This window comes from Xiphophorus couchianus, chromosome 20 (genome assembly GCF_001444195.1).
Source record: "Xiphophorus couchianus chromosome 20, X_couchianus-1.0, whole genome shotgun sequence".
NCBI classification, from domain to species: domain Eukaryota; kingdom Metazoa; phylum Chordata; class Actinopteri; order Cyprinodontiformes; family Poeciliidae; genus Xiphophorus; species Xiphophorus couchianus.
Window position 1 is genome coordinate 1,621,890 of NC_040247.1, and position 20,480 is coordinate 1,642,369.

Consider the following 20,480-nt stretch of genomic DNA (forward strand, 5'->3'; position numbering starts at 1 on the left):
TTATTTTTTCCCACCGAGAAGCTGAAAACAAATCAGCACTAATCAGAGAGTGCCTCTCCATTCAGTTGTCGCACAAACTGAGGCCACACACTCGCATGTACACACACCGCCATGCCTTGTTTAAAGCTGCCATCAGTAATAGGCCCCTGAATTACAGTGTGTCACCGCTGTATAGCATAAATTGTGCATGTGTGTGTTTGTCAAGTGGCTTCTGATGGTTGCAGAGGTTAAATATCCCGTCCATTTCTGTCTCTTTTTTTAGGCGCTGATGGTGATTTGAGAGCCCTTCTCAGAGGCAACTTGATTGCATTTGTGATTTGTGGGCGGGCAGAAAGTGTCCAGGCAGGGTGGAAGAAATGAAACATGGCGCAAAAGGGACAATAGCAAATTGACAGGGTGACAGGGAGGAGGCTTTGCAAACACCTACAACACCTACATTTATCCTGAGAAACTGAGGAAGAAAGTTTCTGAGGTTTCTGCAGAAATGTTTTTACTAGTGCTGTCATTTGATTAAAAAAAGAATCAGTTTAATCACATTGGATCTGTGATTAATCATTATTATTAACTTTGTAAGGTTGAAATATATTTAAAAAATGTTGAAAGAAATGTTATTGAAAGATTTATTGTCTGAAGATTCTCAGTTTTCCCAAGTTTTCATATTAAGGAAGTCATTTTGTTTCAAAAAAGTCCTAAACTTGTGATAGTTAAAGACACCAGTGTCAAGAAAATCCGAGCTCATCCCACTTCCCCATGCTGGAGATTTTAGTTTAACAGTAATAATAAATAAAGTTATCTTTAAAATGAATCACTCAAGTGACATCAGGGCCCAACAGTAGACTTAAGTGTCAATAAAGTTAGTTTAACAGTAATAATAAATAAAGTTATCTTTAAAATGAATCACTCAAGTGACATCAAGGCCCAACAGTAGACTTAAGTGTCAATAAAATAAATCTAGTTGTGTGTGTTGTTTTTGTCTCATGCAAACTTTGCTTTAATTCTACTTTTTTCTATCTAATCATAAAAAATCATAGTCAGTCAGAGAGATTCATTAAACAGGAAAAGCAGGTTTCCTGGAAAAAGAGGAAGTTTCCAGCCTGCAGATTTATAAAAATAGCTGAGACTATTCCTTAGTTTAAAGCATGAAAGTTTTAAAAAATTAAATCTAAACATTTTGAGTAATTTGATAAGATTCAAAGTAAAATACTTATATTAATATTGATTTACTTGTAATAATACTTACACTTATATTTGTGAGAACACTTATAAGAAAAACAAGCAAATGTAACTTTGGTATCAAATAATTAGAATAATAGATTATTCTTGGTTTCTTTTCAGAAAAACATCTGTAATAACTCACATTAAGATCATAATAAGAGTAACTAATAAGTTATGGTTATAAAATCATAAATGAATGATAGATCAGAGAAGCTGAAGAAAATAAATGTGATATAAGTTATGGTTATAAAATTATAAATGAATGCTAAATCAGAGAAGCTAAAGAAAATAAATGTGATATAAATGTGATTTTGACATTGAACTTGAAATGGTGTAAAAGGTTGTAAAACTGCAATTAAACATCACTGATATGTTGGAGGTAGATGGTAGGTGAAAGGTGACAGGAAGGGAAAAGGGGGAACTAACAGGAGAGCAGAGATGATCAGCACCTTATATGGAAACAGGAGGTTGAGCAGCCCTGAGACATTGGCACAGACATCATGACATGATGTCTCTTAAGACAGTGACGGATATGAGATCATCTGTCTAAGCAGACAGATGAACCCTATATAAGGTGGGTGCAAAAGAGGAACCGTTCGTTGGATCCTCCGGGCAGCTTCGAGCCAAGATCGAGATGGACAAAGAACTCTGCAGCTGAAGAAGAGCCGGGGCCACGGAGCCGGAGACTGTCCTGCACATGGAGACCAACCCGTCAGGCCCACAATCTGTGGCTTCGAATCGCACTTCTCTCATCGGCTGGGTTCTGACCCCAAAGACAAAGATGAAGACAAAGACAAGGAAGAAGAACTGGTGCCTTTTTTCCTGCCAGCACCAAGTCCTGTGTGACCTCAGCATCCATGCGGAGAGGAGGCTCATCAGACCTGCGGAGATCCTGGCCTTCATCGATCAACATCTTCCTCCTGCTGCCGCACCTTCTTCGTCGTCGTGCCAGGTCTGGGGTTCGAGGCGCCAAACTCCGTCCGTCTCGCTCTAAGGTTCCTTTTTTAGTTCTCAGTGTCAGCAGTAGGGAAAGATAGACTAGATGATTGATTTTACTTATTTGATTATTTCTGCTACTGAATTAAGCTGTACTGACCCTTGCAAAAATGCCTTACTAATAAAATATTTAGCATAAAGAAAATCTAAAGATGTTGTGGACATTCAGTTAATGAGTCACCTTAAAGTTCTTTGATGGTTGTAAAATAGCTGTGATGTTTGATTCTGGAGAGGAAGAGGTGGAAAATGTTTTTAGGTTGCTGGTAGCCCATATTTAAAACATCATCCTTGGGACTCGCCCGAGTCACTAAAACCTACCTGGTTCAATAACAAATGCAAGTTGCAAAATAGAGAACGAGCGACCGTTAACAGGTGTGCTCTGTGAAACTAGTTGGCTGTAGGCTGCTCAGTCTGGCTAATTCACAGGGGGAAGAAGGGTGGGACACCTGGATGTAGGCCGTCAGATAACCAGGCGAATCGTTTCTCGAAACCAGCTTAAACAGAGTTTACTTCAGTTCTGGACAGGGTAAATCCCAGCAGATTTAGGAAACTCAACGGACCCGTTAGACGGAGAGCTGGTAGCACATCTCCCCTCTCAGAAGAGGAAGTACGAGAGTGAGAGAGTAGAGACAGAAAGGAGGGGGGGGGTGTTGCGCAACAACACCAGTTTTATGGACCCATTGAAACCCATGTAACTGTTTTCAGGGTGACGGTCAGGGCTGGACTTAGAAAGATGAGGGCCTCTGGGCTGGAGCCAGTTTTCGTGCCCTATCCAAAAAACAACAACAAAAAACATTTTGCTCATGCAATTTGCAGTACATTAATAGGTAAGTGCTACACATCAGCAAGTGGTTTAAAACAAAAACTAAACTATTTAAACTTCACTGCAAAATCACAAGTAATTTTTTTTTAGTTTCTGGTAAAAATGTCTTGTAACAGTGGTGCCCAAACTTTTTGCCAAGAGCCAAAGTCGTTAGAATAAGAGCCACAGAAATACAAAGTTTTTAAAATAAAACTTTGAAAACAAACTCTTTGTGCTTTTTTATTGTAGCTGCTCAGTAACAAACTAAACAATTTCAGTTTTATTAAAATGAACAAAATGGTCAGATTTCTGTAGGAAATATAAGATCATTGTGGATATAAAACATAAATAAGGCCCACCGTTTTTTTTTTTATGTTTTGTTTTCTTACATGAGAAGTAAGATTTGCTTCCGGGAAAATATGGGTTAAAGTTTGTGGTTCTAGTTGTTCCAAAATTAAGATGAATGCAAAAACTTTGTTAACAAACGGGGATCTGTTTCTCGTACGTTATTTAAAAATGTTGAAAAATTGCCCACCTGCATCAACCACCTTTGCTTGGAAACCAGATTTGCTCCATTTGTTCCACTCAAAATCCTTCAGAATGCCACAAATGGATATTATGAGGCTATTCCATGAGCTTTTGTGTCTTAAGTTTATCTGTGCAAAACTAAGCGGTACTCCACACCTGTGAACCTCTGTAGCGAGATGTTCCTCGGGAGCTGGAATATTGGCAATTTCACCCAATCGCATATTTCACCCTAATCTTCTTCCACTGGACTCTTTCTGGGTCACTTCAACATTACAAAGACATGCTGCATAGCATTGGCAATTATTGTGGTTTAAGTTTGAACTACTTTGATTTTAAAGTTTTTTTATCTTGCAGTTTAGGATGACAGTGTAATATCAAGTTTTCAAAAGTCTTTGCAACAAGTGGGTAAAATTCTCTTTTATGACAAGAAATAAATGTGCTTGAAGTCAGATTTTAGTGAAAGGGATTGAAATGCGGCTATGGGAACAGAGAAGTACCAGTCTGTTTTTAAAATGAAGCCAGTACACAGCTGCATTCCCAGACTGAAGGCTAGGTGAAGATAGATGAATTACCAGACAGGTAAAATCATTTTTTAAAAATCTTCAACCAGAGCAGATAGAGCTGAAGATGGCAGATGAACAAATGGATCCAGATAAGAGAAACATGATGAAGGGCAGCAGAAGGACTGAGATGTTGGAAACTTTGAGTCAAATAAGAGGGAAAAAGACGGTGGCGGTTCTTGCATGAACACTTTAGTCAAGATAATAAAAAAGAAAATACAATGTTCAATCATCAGAAAACATGAAGGATCTGGGTGGGATTTTAAAAGCTTTGCTCAGAGAGTCGATGGTGAAAATATTACTGTTGGAGGGATTATCATAGATTGTTGCAGTGGCATCCATCAAATTATTGACATGTTGACAACATATGTTTTCTATGTGTTTTGTCACTTCCTGTACAGTGAGGAAAATAGCATGACTATCCTTTACTAAGTACTGACTGAGACACACTGCATTTAAAAAGATAATTGCTGAAACCAGATTGTTTTTTGTTTTATTTTCCACATTAACCACATTTACTCATTATTAAGTTTCTGTGTGAAAAAAACTTAACAAATCTACATCTCTGTTCCTCAGTAGTGTCGTATTCTTGCGCCTCCAGTCAACCATGTTCTGACAAAACATACAGAAAAGTTTATTCCCGTTTCATAAAAGTATCTGGTCCTGAACCTAGCAATTAGCTCAGAGTTGTTTACTGATCTTAAGAGGAACATGTTGGTGTTTCAGAGAGTTTTTTTCACCATGACTGTCCAGCTCATTCTGTCTGTGGAGGAGCAAAGCCAAGTCCCGTGTAGCCAAATATTAGCAGGTACAGAAGCTGCAGAGGCCAAAACACTACAGAAACTACAGAAACTACAGAAAATCCTTCATTTCTCACTGTTCTCTGCTAATTCCATGAAATTCTGTTTTATTGTGGCTTTTATTTTATTTAATAAATTTTGCGACTCCGTCTGGGTTTATTATCTAACGTTTAAATCATAGGGCCCTATTTGTTTTTGCAACCAGTCGTGATCTGAGCATGCACATACCGACAGTGGGAAGAAAAAAATACATCTCGCCACGTATTTTTTGATCTAAGTTCTTGTGCCGATGTCCTAGTTCAACAAAACAATTAACTTTTCAGCAAGATGCAGGAGCTTTTTTTACTGGCAGATTATTTTTCTAATAAGATGACAAAATGTCTTGTTATAAATGAAAATACTCTGCCAGTAGAACTAGAACTTTTCCATCAATATCAACAAATTATTGACTTAAAACAAGCTGAAAAGTTACGTGTAAGCTGCTTTTAATATCGTCACCTTATTAATTGCCTACATCAGTTTTTGCCAGGTTTTTCTTTTTTTGCCTCAAAATATTTTTTGGAAAGAAAGAGGTGGGGATTTTGTTTTGCAAAAATCATTTTTGGCACAAAATAATTTAGATTATTTTAGTAAGGTGACAACATTCTGGAAAAATTTCTCTGTGAATATAATTTAATTATCATTTGTTGTCCTCATTATTTTATTCAGTCTTGCTTAAAGCCAAAACACAAACCAGTCCAACACATATAAATGATACATGTGGAGACTTTTATTCATTCCTAGTATTTCAAAAGAGAGTCAAGCAAGCAGCAGATTGAAAAATAGAGACACACTTACATGATTTATCAGGGGGAGCAATAAATGCCCATTTTTAAGGCCAAGCCACCACATAAAAGCCTTGGATCACAGAAGTAATGGCTCCCTGTAGGCTAGTGATAACTCTGTTTTTATACGTGAGTGTGTGTGAAGGAGGGAGCGAATGTGACAAACACTGAAAGAAAGGCAATAACGTCTCAAAAATGACAGCCAGCGTGAAGAAAAGAGGTTGATAAGCACAAGGAGAGGGAGAAAATGTGAGCACAAAGACATCACTGACAGCCTCTGTTTCATTTTCCATCTCTGCCAGCTCCATCTAATCTCAGCCACTGATGTGTTTCTTTCTTCATTTGCAGTTAGTGGTTGGATTACATATCCCACACCCAGCTGTGGGCTCCGTATCACTCAGTGTCTGACTCAGTATGTGTGTGTGTGTGTGTGTGTGTGTGTGTATGGCTGCTCATGCGGGGGTCATAAAAATAGCCATAATATTCCCCGAGTGATTTTCTCCCTTAGGCGAATAAAGACAGAATAAGCTCTTGTGGGAAAATAGGTTCCCGTGTCTGATGCGGAGTACGCTAAAAGAAAACCACTTTGGAGCAATGATTATAATTTTTATCGTAGTGATTGCAGAGCCTGAAACATCCTTTAATATAGCTCAGCTGCTGAAGTGAAGAATGGAACTATTTTATTGTTGGATCATGTTTTTGTCTCCAATGAAAAGCAACAAGCAAGAAAGAAATATTTTTTTCACCATTGAGACTCATAAAATACAGCATATATATATACAGTATATAAGATAGGTTAAACACAATGTTATTGATCTATGAATTACATGTACTTTACTGTTCAACAATCTTACTCTATTTAAGTTATTGTGCAGAAATCTGGGGAAATAATTACAGTAATTACAGGCTTTAACAATACTACAAAAATGACCAGTAAGAATAATCCATAAACTGGGATTTCTAGAAAACACTGACACAAGATTTGTAAAATCTAAAGCATTAAAGTTTATTGACATAGAGGAACTGCAGTCAGCTCTAATAATTTACAAAGCCAAAAAGTAATTACTGGAAAACATACAAAAATTGTTTAAGACTAAACAGTGCATAGTGTCTAACAATGTTATATAAAATTACATCATTTGTTTGACAACAGAGCAAATCAAAATGCACTGTTATCAAAAAAATAACAGTAGATGATGTTATTTTTGATAACAGTATGCACTGGTATCAAAAATTGCACAAAATTATGAGAATGAAGTTGTAATGTTATGAGAATACAGCCGGAATATTGCCAGAATAATGTCTGATAGCAACTTTTAGTAGTTATCTCTGTCATCTCCGCCCATTTGAAATCCTCCAGGATCGAATCACAGCCACAGAAAAGATCAAGTTAACAGTTGAAATAACAGTAAATGGTTCAAATTGAAGAGTAGTAGAAGAAGAAAGTAATAGAGTGAAGAAAAGTGGTCTTCATTTATTTTAAATTACCATGTCAGTGAAAGTAATGCATTGCCAATATCCTTCCTGCTTGCTCTTTTAACTTTTGTGTGCAGTCAAGTCTTCATAAGAGGAGATACTTTAAAAAAACCCAGTGCATGGTATTGTTTCCCAAAGCTAAAATCAATTTCAGAATCCTATTTTAACATTTTCTTTTCAGGGTAAGTTAAATTTTCTGCTTAATGTTTTGTCTTTGTAATTCAATATACAAAGGAAAATGTGGATGGCGTTCCTTTGTGTTGTCTGCTTTCCTACCTGCCCACACCCCTTCCACCAACTCGCAGCACGGCTCCTCAAATGAGCCCTGAGGAGGCAAATAACCAAAATGGGAAATGTGTGGAAATGCAGAAGTCATTAAAAAGCCAATTACCCGCAGGTTCAGTCCTGCCGGGAGGAGATCGGGAAATGGCGGAGAGCGATTGTAAACCCAGTGAAATACGGAGACTAAATAGCTCTGCTTTGAAGGTGTGTGTGTTTGTCAAGCTCTCTCATTTGTTGATGCACTAAAAGGCTTAAGCATAACTCTACTTTTGCTTTCCGTTTCGGTTCTGTACGGACTTTGGGCGGCTCAGGAGCAGAACAGAAAACGCGTCAAACTGAACGTAGAGATGTGTTGCGATCTGAAAAACTGTAAAACATTTGGACAAGTTTGGTCAAAATCACTCCCATTTTATCTGTAGAGTTTTGCTTTGTCTATTACATCTACTAGTGCTGCATATCACTGTAAAAATGTCCACACCTCATATTTTCCATTAGCCACTTTAATTTTAAGATGATATTTTTCAAAGTTGCCACCATTTTTGTGCTTTTTTAATCAATTATGGCCACAACATAACACCCGTTTTTATGGTTTGGATGAACTTTATGCCACTGTATGTGCTTTCAACTTTGGTCATTCTATTTGTGCAGCTTTCATGTAATCACATTTATGAAAATCAGATGCTAAAAGTAAAACTGAAGACTTTGCTGTTTGCAGATCTGACGTCTATATTGTTAGCGTTAGCTTCTGCTAATTTTCTGTGTTTAACGGTTTCAAATTAACTTTATTTGGATAAATTTACAACATGACCAAAAAGGAAACAAAATAATTTACTATTTTACAAACCAATATTTTATGAAAAAGTTAACAGGCGGAAGCAAAAGCATGTACTTAGTTACACTTCTGCGTTAGATTTTCTTTTTTAATGTTTTCTGCCATTTAGCGTTAGCTTTCACACATGTTTTTCATTGCTTTAACGTTTAGCAAATTAATGAAACTGACTTTTTCTTCATCTGTGCCTTCTGCAATAAATACAACTGATTTTAGTACAAACATACAGTATATTCTTCATTGCAACTGTTTAGGACATTTTGAAAAATGTCCACCAGAGACGAAAAATATTATGGATTTCAATCAATAAAAATATAAAGGCTATGATTTGACACCACACACAATAATCTAATTGGCAGTTTTTGTGCAAAAATGAATTTATCAGAAAAATTAATCTCTGATGAATTTAAAATACATATTCTGTACCTTATCGTCTTGTTTTGTTTACTGTTGTCCCAAAGAGGATGAAAAGTCTTAATTTCTTCGTTTGTTTCTTGCTTTTGTCTTACTCTACATTCTGGCTTGGACACGTGGTTTTAATGTCTGCTTCTCGGGGCCAAACTCAGGGAAATTGATGGACACCAAAGGGCAGAACTCAACAAAGCACCACTTCCTATTCAATGTCTCCAGTGTCGCTGGTCGCACGCTGGGATTTCGATCTCCTATAGGTCAACCCAGCCGTGATCCAGCGACAGCAGGGACTTTTGGGATTTAGAGTTCCCACAGGTCAAATCTAACCAAAGATTCCCTTCTTGTGTCTCCGGCTGTATGTGCATTGTGTTTGTGACTTGCATCCGGACTATTGATCGGTCTATCTGCAAAGAAATATAAAAGTTGTCCCTGAAGGTCTGATCAATAATGCCAATGTCCCTGTCTTTCTCAGCTTATTAGAGAGGGATTACAGCGGATTCTCATTGGCCTCTGGGCATGCGGTTGTGTATGTGAGGTCATTTATTTCTTATTTACCACTAAAAAGCTTATTGATGACTCGTGTGGTGGTTAACGCAGCCATTTCCGATTCCGACACCACCCCCTTCCCACCCTTGAAATTTGAAAGCCTCCTGAACTGATGTCAAAAGGCAAGAGAAATTAATTTATGCTGCATAATGTCGCACCGATCAATCAGAAGGCGTTTACATTAAGTCTCAGATCAACATATTACTTTTATGAAATGGGAAATTTGCAAACTCTCTTAACTATCAAATGATTTGTCCACTTTTCTCTTATAGGAGAACTTTAGGAATACAATCACTGCAAAAACACCAAATCTTACCAAGTGTTTTTGGTCTGCTTTCAAGTGCAAAGCATATCTTAGTATGCTTGAACTAAGACAAAAATAACTTATAAGTAACTTTTGAACAACATATCGAGACTTGTTTCACGCAAATAATTTCTTAATATTAATAAAAAGTAATATTAAGCCTAACCCTAAATAAAAAAAAGTTCCATTGGCAGATTATTTAACTTGTAACATGACTTTTTTCCCATGTTATAAGTGAAATATTCTGCCAAATGAACAAGTACTTTGCCTGAACTTCATTGGTAAGAGAAACATAAATACATTAAATACACACAGATGGATGTTTGAAAGCCTTTATTTCTGTTAGTTATGATGATTTCCACTTATAAAGAAAATACATTTACAATTCAAAAACCATTAAAAAACAGAAATTTGTAGTTAGCAAAATGTATATTTAAAACCTGATTAAAGGTTAGTTTCAGAAGGCACTTTTTATCTTAACGCATATTCTAAATTTATTGAATATGAGTGTATTTTAAATATTACTTCAGACTTATCACTGCCAAAACACAAAATCTTACCAACTATTTTAGTCTAGTTTTCAGTGCAAATATCTTACTTTGAAATAAGACAAAACTAACTTAAAGGTAACTTTACACCAAGATATGTTAGCTTGTTTTAAGTAAATTATTTAGAATATAAATTTAAAAGTACCAGTTCCATTTGCATCTTTTTCACTTATGACATGGGGAGATGTCTTGTCGTAACATTTTATTAATAATCATGAATTATTGACCTAAAACAAGCTCCTATATCTTGCTAAAAGTTACGTGTAAGTAATTTGTTCTAAGATATTTGCACCAAAATACTTGGTAAGATTTTGTGTTTTTGCAGTGCTGCAATGAACAAGAAATAAATATTGTAGCAGCTGGAAATATATTCACATTATTAAATTTCCAGTCATGATTACAAACTTCTGAAAGACACAAAGAAGTGCAGTAGATTATCAGAGCAGAATATGTGGGAAAATGTCCATAGATGTGTTCTGATAGACATTTCCAGGCCACATGCTGTCGAACTGTCGCAATCAAATTCCCTGTCAAACATTGAATAAAAAAAATGTTAAATCACAAGTTTATAGCAAAGCCTTAGAAGCTGCAAGAAAAACCACAGAGCTGTTTCTGAGCTCAGACGGTGTTTTTATCCAAAAGACGACAGACATAAAACATCTGATAAGGAAAATCAAAGAAAGATTTAAGAGAGAAAGAATTGAGCATTGAGCAAAGACCCCAGGGAGCCGTTTATGTTCAGTGTATTCAATATTCTATCAATGTTGTGTTTTAACAGAAAATCAGGGGAATTAATTGATCCATTAAAGGGAGATTTCATCTCTGCTTTGTTGCTGCTTTAATGCCTCAGTCTGAAAACACAAATGTTCTGTAACAAAGTTTATCATGGAGATTATGCAGTTACTGGCTTTGTTACTTTATGCTGTTTAGACAAAGATTTGCAAAAGTTTTGAGTTGAGTTAAAGAACATGGTTGAAGCATCTAGAGCATATAAAGGTCAAGACTGAGAAAAATCTTTATGGCCTCAACAGAACAAAATAGTCAGTCATGGCGAAAAACTTTATGAAACATAGATGTCTTCCCCATAAAACAAATAAATAACTTAAAGCTTAGCACAAGGTTCAGGGTATTAAAAAAGAGGATCATTTAATGCTAGCTTTGGACAAAAAGTTTTGGCTCTTTCCTCTTTTCTCTCCCGAGTCCTTGGCAAGTGGCGGCGTCCTGCTAAAACGAAACAACAACAAAGCGTGTTGACGTCACAGATCACAGAGTTTAATCTCATACAAAGCAATCGACAACAAAGCTGCAGAGGAACAGAGATATGCATTTTCTCATAAAAATAAGACACACAAGGGGAAGACAAACGAACATAAAACACAAAGACAAAAAAAAGCAAAAATAGCGGCCGCTCTCTTTCTCTCGGCGTGCTCCGTGTACGTAATTTTTATACCAAATAGGTGTTTCCTTATTTAATATATGCAGTCAAGGCGTTCCGTTCTTTGACCAATTAGAAACTCCCTCAGGGACTCAGAAAAACTTGGAAACTCCCCTCATTATGGCAAAGGTGTCTGGTTTTTGTCTAAGTAAAAGGGCGGACCACTTCGCGTTCATCTCCGTCTGGTACGGGGAGAGGCGCCAAGAAGTCTCTTGCCCCCTCGGAATGTAAATTTATTACTCTGTCTTCAGCGGGGGAGGAAAAAAGCCCTGCTTGTTTAAATGTCTGCTATTGTCAGCTCCCACATGCTCAACAGAAAACTGTTCCAAATAAAAGTGTTGGCTATATCTTTACACATGTCGTATATTAGCTGTATTAAGCACCAAAATAATCATTATTTCTTAACAAGGGCCAGTAAGTTTTATGAAATGGCATAAAACTCTGTATGTTTTGTCAGCAGACAGTCGACTGGAGGTGCAAGAATACGACGATTACTTAGAAACATAAAGGAGCAGGCTAACTGCTAAGTAACTGCTAGCTAGCTTCTAGCTGGCTGCAATTAATCACTTCTGCTAAAACTTTAACATTTTAATAAATTAGTAGAAGTGAGACTTGAAATTGATTATTCCTGTAAGGAAACAAACTGCCTGTTTTTGCACCTAAATGGCACTTGATCATTATGAAATATGCACAAACAACTTATAGTTGTTGAGTTCAGCTGTAAAACATTTTTTAAATGGAGATTTGTTTTTATGTTGAAAGTCATATTCTTAGTTTTAGAGTTCTTTAAAAAAATTTTTTAGGGAGAAACACTTTTAACACCTTGTAAAAGCGATGTTGTGTGGAAACACAAGTTTTTCGTTCGTGATACAGAATAAATTAAACGTAGACCTCCTGCAGCAGCGTTCACACCATAATTATGTATTTTCTGGGTTGCTAAATATTTGGAAATGGAATTCTGGAAAATTAAAACAGAAGAAACAGAGTTTGGAAAATAAAACAAATTTCATAGGACCCTAAATCTTGTGGCCTGGAAGCAAAGTGGTCTAAAACTTCCGCACAGTGTTTCATGACTCTTTTAATTTAATGTTTTTCTTCCTGATTGTCAATGTTTAACATTTTTCCTCTCTTTGCCTCTTTCACCATCAGTTATTGGTGAAGTGTCAACATTTAGCTTCTGTGTTTAGCGCAAATGAAGAGAGCCAGCCGACCGCAACATAAACCGATGTAAAAGCATTATAAAAAGCCATTTGCGAGGTTTGTGAAGAGTGACGAAATTCCCCAGCCTCACACACCCTCACCCCAACGCACCGCCTGCTCCATTTGCTGTAATATGAGTAAATGAATTAGATTTTGATGCTTTAAAAGCTTTTTTTCTTTTGGCTCTTATTGGGAGTAAATTTCACTCTAATGGTGAGGTGTGTTTACAAGACGCTGGCGGCAGAGAGAGAGATGGACAATCTGAAGGAAGGAATACTAAAGGGAGGACAAAGGAGAGTAAGAATGATGGATTATAAATGGATTTTAAAAGAAGGGCACGTAGGGATGAAGGGGAAAGAGGACGGCAGGATAGAAGAGCGTACTCAACCTCAGACAGATGAATGAGTTGTTTGCATTCATGGTTTACTCCATTGCCCCATTAAAGGCATTTCAATTACTGACTTATCAGATTACTGCAAGGTTAAGAGATGGAGGTGGGGGCCAGAGAACAGGTGGGGGCCAGAGAACAGTGTCGCAAGAGATGAGCTATGAAGATTAAGTTTAATGTAAGAACATAGATTGAAACTAAATGGCTATCTAGAATACAAATGCAACACAATTTAAATGCATCATTTTTTGTAAGGTTTTTAATTAGGTTTTTCTTTTTCTTTCTTAATTATTTCTGAGTTTTTTTTTGGTTCAAGTCAGCGTTTTGAATAGATTTTGGTTTTATGTTGGTTTGATTTAGTTTAGTTTCTCTTCTTTTCCCTGGAGGCCTTTCAGCAGAGAAGGATTAGCGACTTAGCTTAAACTCCAGCTCCTACAAAATTGGAAGTTTTTGCATTTTTCTTTACTCTTTTATTCAATTAATGCCAACATACTTTTATTTAACAGTAGTCACCGTCTATTCTCTATGTTTTTGTAGAGTATGTCTAATATTCCCTCTGATTGGCTGTTCCCTGATAACGGAGCTCAGGAAGTGACTGTTGGCCTCTGTGTTAGTCCCAATGGTTTCAACTGTGAGCATTAATGCATAATGAGATATTCTTAGTGTTTGAATTATTAAAATGGGCAGCTATAAGTGTGTTAAAGTCTCAAATGTTTGTGGATTTCAGCAATATTGTACACATTTCTTTGCTTTTTTCAGCAATGTGTTATGATATATTCAGCCCAGCTTTCTGTCTGTTCCTGCTGATGATGATGATGATCCTGCAGGGCCATTACCCATTCAGGACGCAGAACATATGGGGGTGTGAGGCACCTCAGGGGGGAATCGGGTGTACTAAATGGACCGAAGGCCAAAGACATATTTGTGTTGGGGTTCGCCGATTCCCTTCGGCATAAATTATGCGATGGTGATGATGAGGAAGATGAGCCATTTTACCCAACAATGGCGTCGTTTTTCATCCAGATAGAAAGAAGTCGTGTCCGTCTAGCAGCTGAAGATTTTCAGTACTTTCTGGTTTCGCTCATGCTTAGCTTCCTTCTCTCGCTCATCCAATTTAAGTTTGTTTTCAGGTACTAGTTTGGTTTTTGACATTGGAAAATTTAATCAGTTTCATTCTCAAACAATCAAAACAAAGGCTGTAGACTTCAAGATTCAAACAAATGTTTTCTGACTCATTTTACATGATATTTAGAATTTCTAATTGCACTTTCAGACCCATTTAAAAGAAGGTTTGCTTGTTTGTTTTAAGTATTTGACCAATGTGTAGTAGTCAACCTATTATTTTTGACTCAGTTTCTTTATTATTTACTTTACATTGTTTGTTTTACTCCTAACTGCACTGACTCAACAAACTAAAGCTGTTTTTACATGTTTGACCAAGTTTGTGAAGATATTTGTGTATTTAAATGTGCTGTACTGCTGCAGTTATCAAATTAATTTGTAATGATTAGAAAAAATAAACATTCTCAGTCAATCTTCTTTATTGGATTGGTATCGGCCGATACTAAAACTCAGATATTGGTATCGGAAGTGAAAAAAGTGGATTGGTGCGTACTTTTAACTCCAGCTGAAAACTTTCAGATAGGAAACAGAAAAGAGAAATCCATATTTTCTCCTGATCACAGACCTTAACCTGCTGCTGTTTAAAAATACCACATCCTATATGATCCCAAGTGGGAAGATGATGCCAAAGTATGGAGCATATATTCCCCAGGACCTGTAGACAGCATCATTTCCTTTGTTCAGGTGTGCATATCTGTGTTTTCCTTTAAGCTGGCCTCCTACGCTGTATATAATAGCTTTTCAGCTCTATTAAAAGGATGCATCCGCCTCCTTCACATATTGTCACAAGCTAAAGACATAAATCCAGTGCAGAAACACTTAAGTGTGCATTACTGTTAACTGAATAATATCAGCACTAATATATGGCTGCAGACGTTTCCTTTCTATAGGACTATTGTGGAAAAAAGCCAAACTGCTTTGAAAGCCGTCTCAGTTCACAGAAGAAAAGCTCCATAAAATAGTGACTTTTCTTGTGAAATAGAACTAAATTGTTATTGATTGTCTCAGGGAATCACCTTGTAGGAGCTCAAATCTTGCTTTCTGTCTCTTACTTGTGTTTTTGCAACAGATTGCTTGTAAAAAAGAGCCTAAACGTTTGTTCCTGCGTTGTCTGGCATTGTGCTGATACAACATATAATTATCCTTTTGTATTTAGGAGTCTTTTCTGCCTGAATATGCAGTAATTGTCACGGAAAAAAGAAAATACCTAATTTCATAAGTAACTATTTGTTTCAGTTGATTCAGGTTTTAGCATCCACTCATAACAGGCCTAAATTTTGTATCAATATTCTCTTTTTGATGATACTTTGATGATAATTGCTTTTGCCTGTGAGATAAATATGAAATCATACATCATCGTAATCATATATGTTTTACAAAAGCAAGTAATGGATGCAGAGTTTGGATTTTTTTGTGTAAACTTTTTCCAATCTATTGATTTTTAATTATATCTACTGCCCAAAATGTATTTGGGTAAATTTAATGTACAGTTCCTTCCCACTATTTGTGCCAGAGCTCAGCTTGGGTTGCTCGGTAACGGGGATGGGCTTCACTAAGGTTGCTAGGTAACGGGTGGAACTCTGCTGGGGTTGCTAGGTAATGGGCAGTCCCTGCTGATTTGTTACTTTACATTCGGAAGGATTTTCCAGATACCCAGATACATCAACTTGTTGCCAACAAAACAACTGGGTGATTTTTTAAGTACTTGGTCTGTTTTTAGAAACAGTAGAAACCCAAATAGAAGCACAAAAACATCAAAAAGGTGAATTTTGGATAATAGGTCCCATTTACAATAATTTCCATAGCTGAAATATTCAGCAGAGGATTCTGGTTCACTTTGTTGTTGACGTCTTTGGAAAAGTAAAAGTGAGATCTCAGACTCCACAGTTTTTGTGAAAACAGTTGGTCTCGAGTGGCAGTGTGTGCTGGAACGTTTGTTGCTCTGAGTTGACCCACTTATTCTGATCTGGACGTGTGTATGTGTGTGTGTGTGTGTGTGTGGGTGTGTGTGTGTGTGTGATATGGTAGACGGATTCACGGGTTTTTCTCACATTAACAGATTTTTGTCTGTCTAACCTCCATAGCAGCGAAACAATGTGAGAAATGGCTGGTTGTGAGTTTGTTCTGTTTCTGGTGATGCTTGTTGGAGTGTGAGTGAATAAAAGCATCTTGTTACTCTATTGTGTAAAAGACGATAATTTATATCCATGAGATTCATTCTCACATTCTCTGTTGGTGTTTTTTACATCCAAAGTGTCACTGTCCTATTTTTATGTTGCTCCATCCACCTTAATTTGCCAAGTTATGTGTTCATTATAATATTTGCAATTCTTCCAGAAATTTTAAATTTTCTCTGCATGTAAAATGCCACAGATATTTTAGAAAATGTTTTATTCAAACCACAGGACGTGGAAAATGATTTGGTTAAAATGAAAAAGGCTTATTACAGTAGACAACAGGTGTAATTTATCCTAAAATAAATTAGGCTTAAACATAGGTAAGTTACTTATTTCTCAGCCATCCAAACTGTTAAGGTGTTTGTCATGAAAAAGTAGCATAATCATAAAATCCCATTTTGCATTGCATAGATGCTATTTGGGAGCCATTTAATTCAATTTTTACTACAAGATATATTTTCAAACCTAGAACAAAGTATTAGTTATGTTTTATTTGTAAGTTCTGTCTCCATTATTATTATTATTCTGCTAAAACCCCTTCAGAAACCACCAGAGGACAAAACATATAAGCATGCACCTTTAGTTACGATTAATCTGCACAGTCACACCTGTTTTATTTATTATGCAACTTTTTTCCTCTCCCTTCCCAGAGACTCTTCCACTCGCTTCTAATTCTTAGAGAAGCTGATGGCAGTTAGCCAAATGGAGCTGGTCGACCCATAAAAGCTCCATCCTCGGCCGTAAAGCACCGACTAAAACACACTTAAACCATAAGCTGACAAAGAAAGTGTGGTTTACGCCTGGTTTTGCAACCCTCAGGGTGTGGATGCATTAGGACATTGATATACCATTTTGGTGATTTAAAGAGCTTTAAGAGCTTGGCTTTTTTTTTTTGCTGCATCAAGCATCTGGTTTATGCTGTACGAAACTTACCAGCCATTTTCCAGCTCACAGTACTCAGTAATTAATAGTTTGTGGGACATTATTTATCCATGGAGGATGCACTTAATGTCCTGAAGAAATCAATGATTCTCTCTCTGTGAAGCATAAAGTATCCTGTGCATGTAAGGAAACATAATTATAAAATAGGACTCCATATTCAAGTCGAGTTTATTTAAAAAGTTCATTTAACTGGATGCTTTCAACCCAAAGGGCGATACCTTAAGGGTGCCAAGGAAAAAATGAATGCAGGAGAAACACAAAAAAGTTACAACATCCCTTCATTTGGCCTTACAGGAGGAGAAAAGCAGGACATTTTAGCATTTCTTTACAGCTTAGTGTTAATTTTTCATGCTGATAATTCACTAAAAACTAGAAACTGTCGTCGGCTAGTGACAAACCGACGATTCACTTCCGAATCCCCAAATATGACTATTGAGGGTTGGCCAGTTATTGTCACCAAAGTATGTCTGAAACTGGAGGTTTTTCGCCCATAAATCTGATCCATGTTTTAACTAAACAAAGATATTTGAACTCAGATATGGGTAGGCTATTTAAAAAGCCTCAATCATCACATTTAAAATCAATAGATGTCTTTATATGAATATTTTTCACTATTCTCTGTTCAACAATTTAGCAGCAAAAAGGGTTTTTGAATTTAACATTTTTATTTTGTCGATAGCCCTACGTGGTTTTCTATTAGAATTTGACTAAATAAGATTAAAAACAAGAAATTTATTGCTTAGCTTATATATGTCTATTCAATGATTTAGCAGTAAACAATGTTTTTGTGATTACAAAAGCTTATTTTGTTGATATATTGTTTTGATTAAAAGGCTATTATTTTCGTTTGATTAATTACCAATTAATTACCTGATTAAAATTATTTATTCAAGTCTCACCTCTAGTATAAAATAAATGGGACTGGTCCTAAGACCTTGCCTTGGGGAACACCTAGACGCTATGGTAACTGAAACATATAAAAAAAGATTTTTTTAAAAGCAGACTGAGAGAAAACAAAATAAAACCTGTTTGGAAAAAGCTACAATTCCTGTTTATTAGATGAAAAAGTGCCGTGTTTATTTTCCATGTAACTTAATGGAATTTTCTCACCCTTTAGAAACATGCATTCATTAATTATGTGGGTGTTGCAGCCCAATAGTAGCATGCAGTTTCAATCCAAAATGTCTTTCAAAAGGTTACTAGGACATGATACCGTTGAAAACTGATGTCAGATTAACTTCATGTGTGTTTTTTTTGTTCTTTTTTCTTGTGCAGGCTCGTTTATGGTAGTGAATGCATCGGGCCGTGCGTCAGGACAGAAGGCTCACCTGTACATGCCCACCCTGAAGGAGAACGACACCCACTGCATCGACTTCCTGTACTCTCTGTCCAGTCGCGACGGGGCAAGCCCAGGAACTTTAAACGTCTACATCAAGGTGTGTAGCAGAAAATAAAGATGTGTGGAAGCGGATGGTTGGCTGAGAAGGACTGGTGCAAAAGGTCCTGCATGGAAACTGCCGTTTATTTGCCGTGACGTCAGCACAAGGTGTGACGTGCATAGCTAGCTTACCGAAGGATTGTTTAAAAATAATAATGAATAAATGGCTTAAAACCGAGTCACTCAAAAGAAAAACTGAAGATATTAGTGGAATGAATACAACGCCAGGATTACTTTTATGATCGGAGGAAGTTAAGCTCTACCTGCGGTAAGTTTTGATATATCGTTCACTAGCGGTTCGATTCTTTTGAACGACTGCCAATGAGTCTCAATTGCTGAGAACTGTTGTTTTTTATGACTTTGCCTGCTTAGGCTGCAGAAGAGAATTTTTGTTTCTGCCAAAGCAACTCAGCATTTCTTTTATTATGCTTCTAGATTGCAAATAGTCCTAATGCACTCAACACTTCATAGTGAAGAACAACTTCCCTTTTGATTTCCATATGTTTGACATGATTGGAAAGCTTAGACTACAAACTTTAATAATCTGTAAATAAATCAAGAAGCCCAGAGAAGACGTGTTCATGGTTTTGTTGTGGCCATTTACATCTTAAAAAATAAACAGCTCCACCCTTTTCATCAGAAGAAAACAACAATAAGTGAGTAGAGAGACTAGTGTTTTCATTGGTGTCATTATTGCATTAGTGTTTGTTAAATGGGTTAAGTGATGCTCAGCCTGAAAACGTTTGAGAAACACTTCTTATCAGCATTAAACATCCAAATAGGTAAGATGTTTTAGTTCAGGTCTGAAGGGGTTAAAAAGCCTCTGCAGCACCACATCAAAGGAAAATCTGTCTTTTGAGGTTTGCTGCTATGGATTGCAGGATCCCTGAATCAGCTCTTTTCATCATTTACCTTTCTGTCATCCTTCCCTGCTGCTCGCCACCTGCAGGTGAATGGAGGCGCTCAAGGTAACCCGGTGTGGAACGCCTCGGATACCGTCACCGAAGGCTGGGTCAAGGCTGAACTCGCCATTTCCACATTCTGGCCCAACTCCTATCAGGTACTCCACACACACACACACACACACACACACGCACACACACACACACACACACACACACACGCTCTCTGTTTATAGTAATACTCATGAAATACGGACGCAGCGTTCCACTCATTTTACTTCTGATATCTGAGGTTTAGAATCTGCTGATGCTGATCTGATACAGAAAAACAGCTGAATTTATTAAAATCATTTATTTCTTTTAACCACAGACATAAATGTACTGAATCACACTTTTATTTTATAATTCTGCACCAGAACATCACACTTAAATACACCAACAGCTTCACAAATAGATCTGACCTAATGTATCGGGAATGTTGTCAGGAAACCAGATCTAGAAGTTTTCTTAATATTGGGATCAATATCTATATTAGTACGGGATGCCAACGCTGTCGGACTGCGACACGACTCCATAACACCCAGAGATGGAGCTTATTTTAAAGTTTTAATAAAACTTTGAATTGTTTTCGACAACCTGACTGCTTCTCTGAAATGCAGAGGTAGAAACGTATATTTTACCTACTATAAGTAGTCACTACTTACAGTTCTGAGTCACGTACTGTGGTGAGTTCTGTAACTGAACTGTTCGTTTAA

At 36.8% G+C, this 20,480-nt stretch overlaps 1 protein-coding gene across 11 annotated transcripts in view; it reads left to right on the top strand.

The window, feature by feature from the left end:
* ptprt (protein tyrosine phosphatase receptor type T) overlaps nt 1-20,480 on the top strand; it is a 319,822-nt gene that overhangs the window by 61,783 nt on the left and 237,559 nt on the right. For all 11 annotated transcript variants that reach the window (XM_028003113.1, XM_028003117.1, XM_028003114.1 and 8 more), the window contains exons 3-4: nt 18,661-18,821; nt 19,773-19,883. In XM_028003113.1, coding sequence (XP_027858914.1) covers nt 18,661-18,821; nt 19,773-19,883 — 272 coding nt within the window. The remainder of the gene's footprint in view (nt 1-18,660; nt 18,822-19,772; nt 19,884-20,480) is intronic.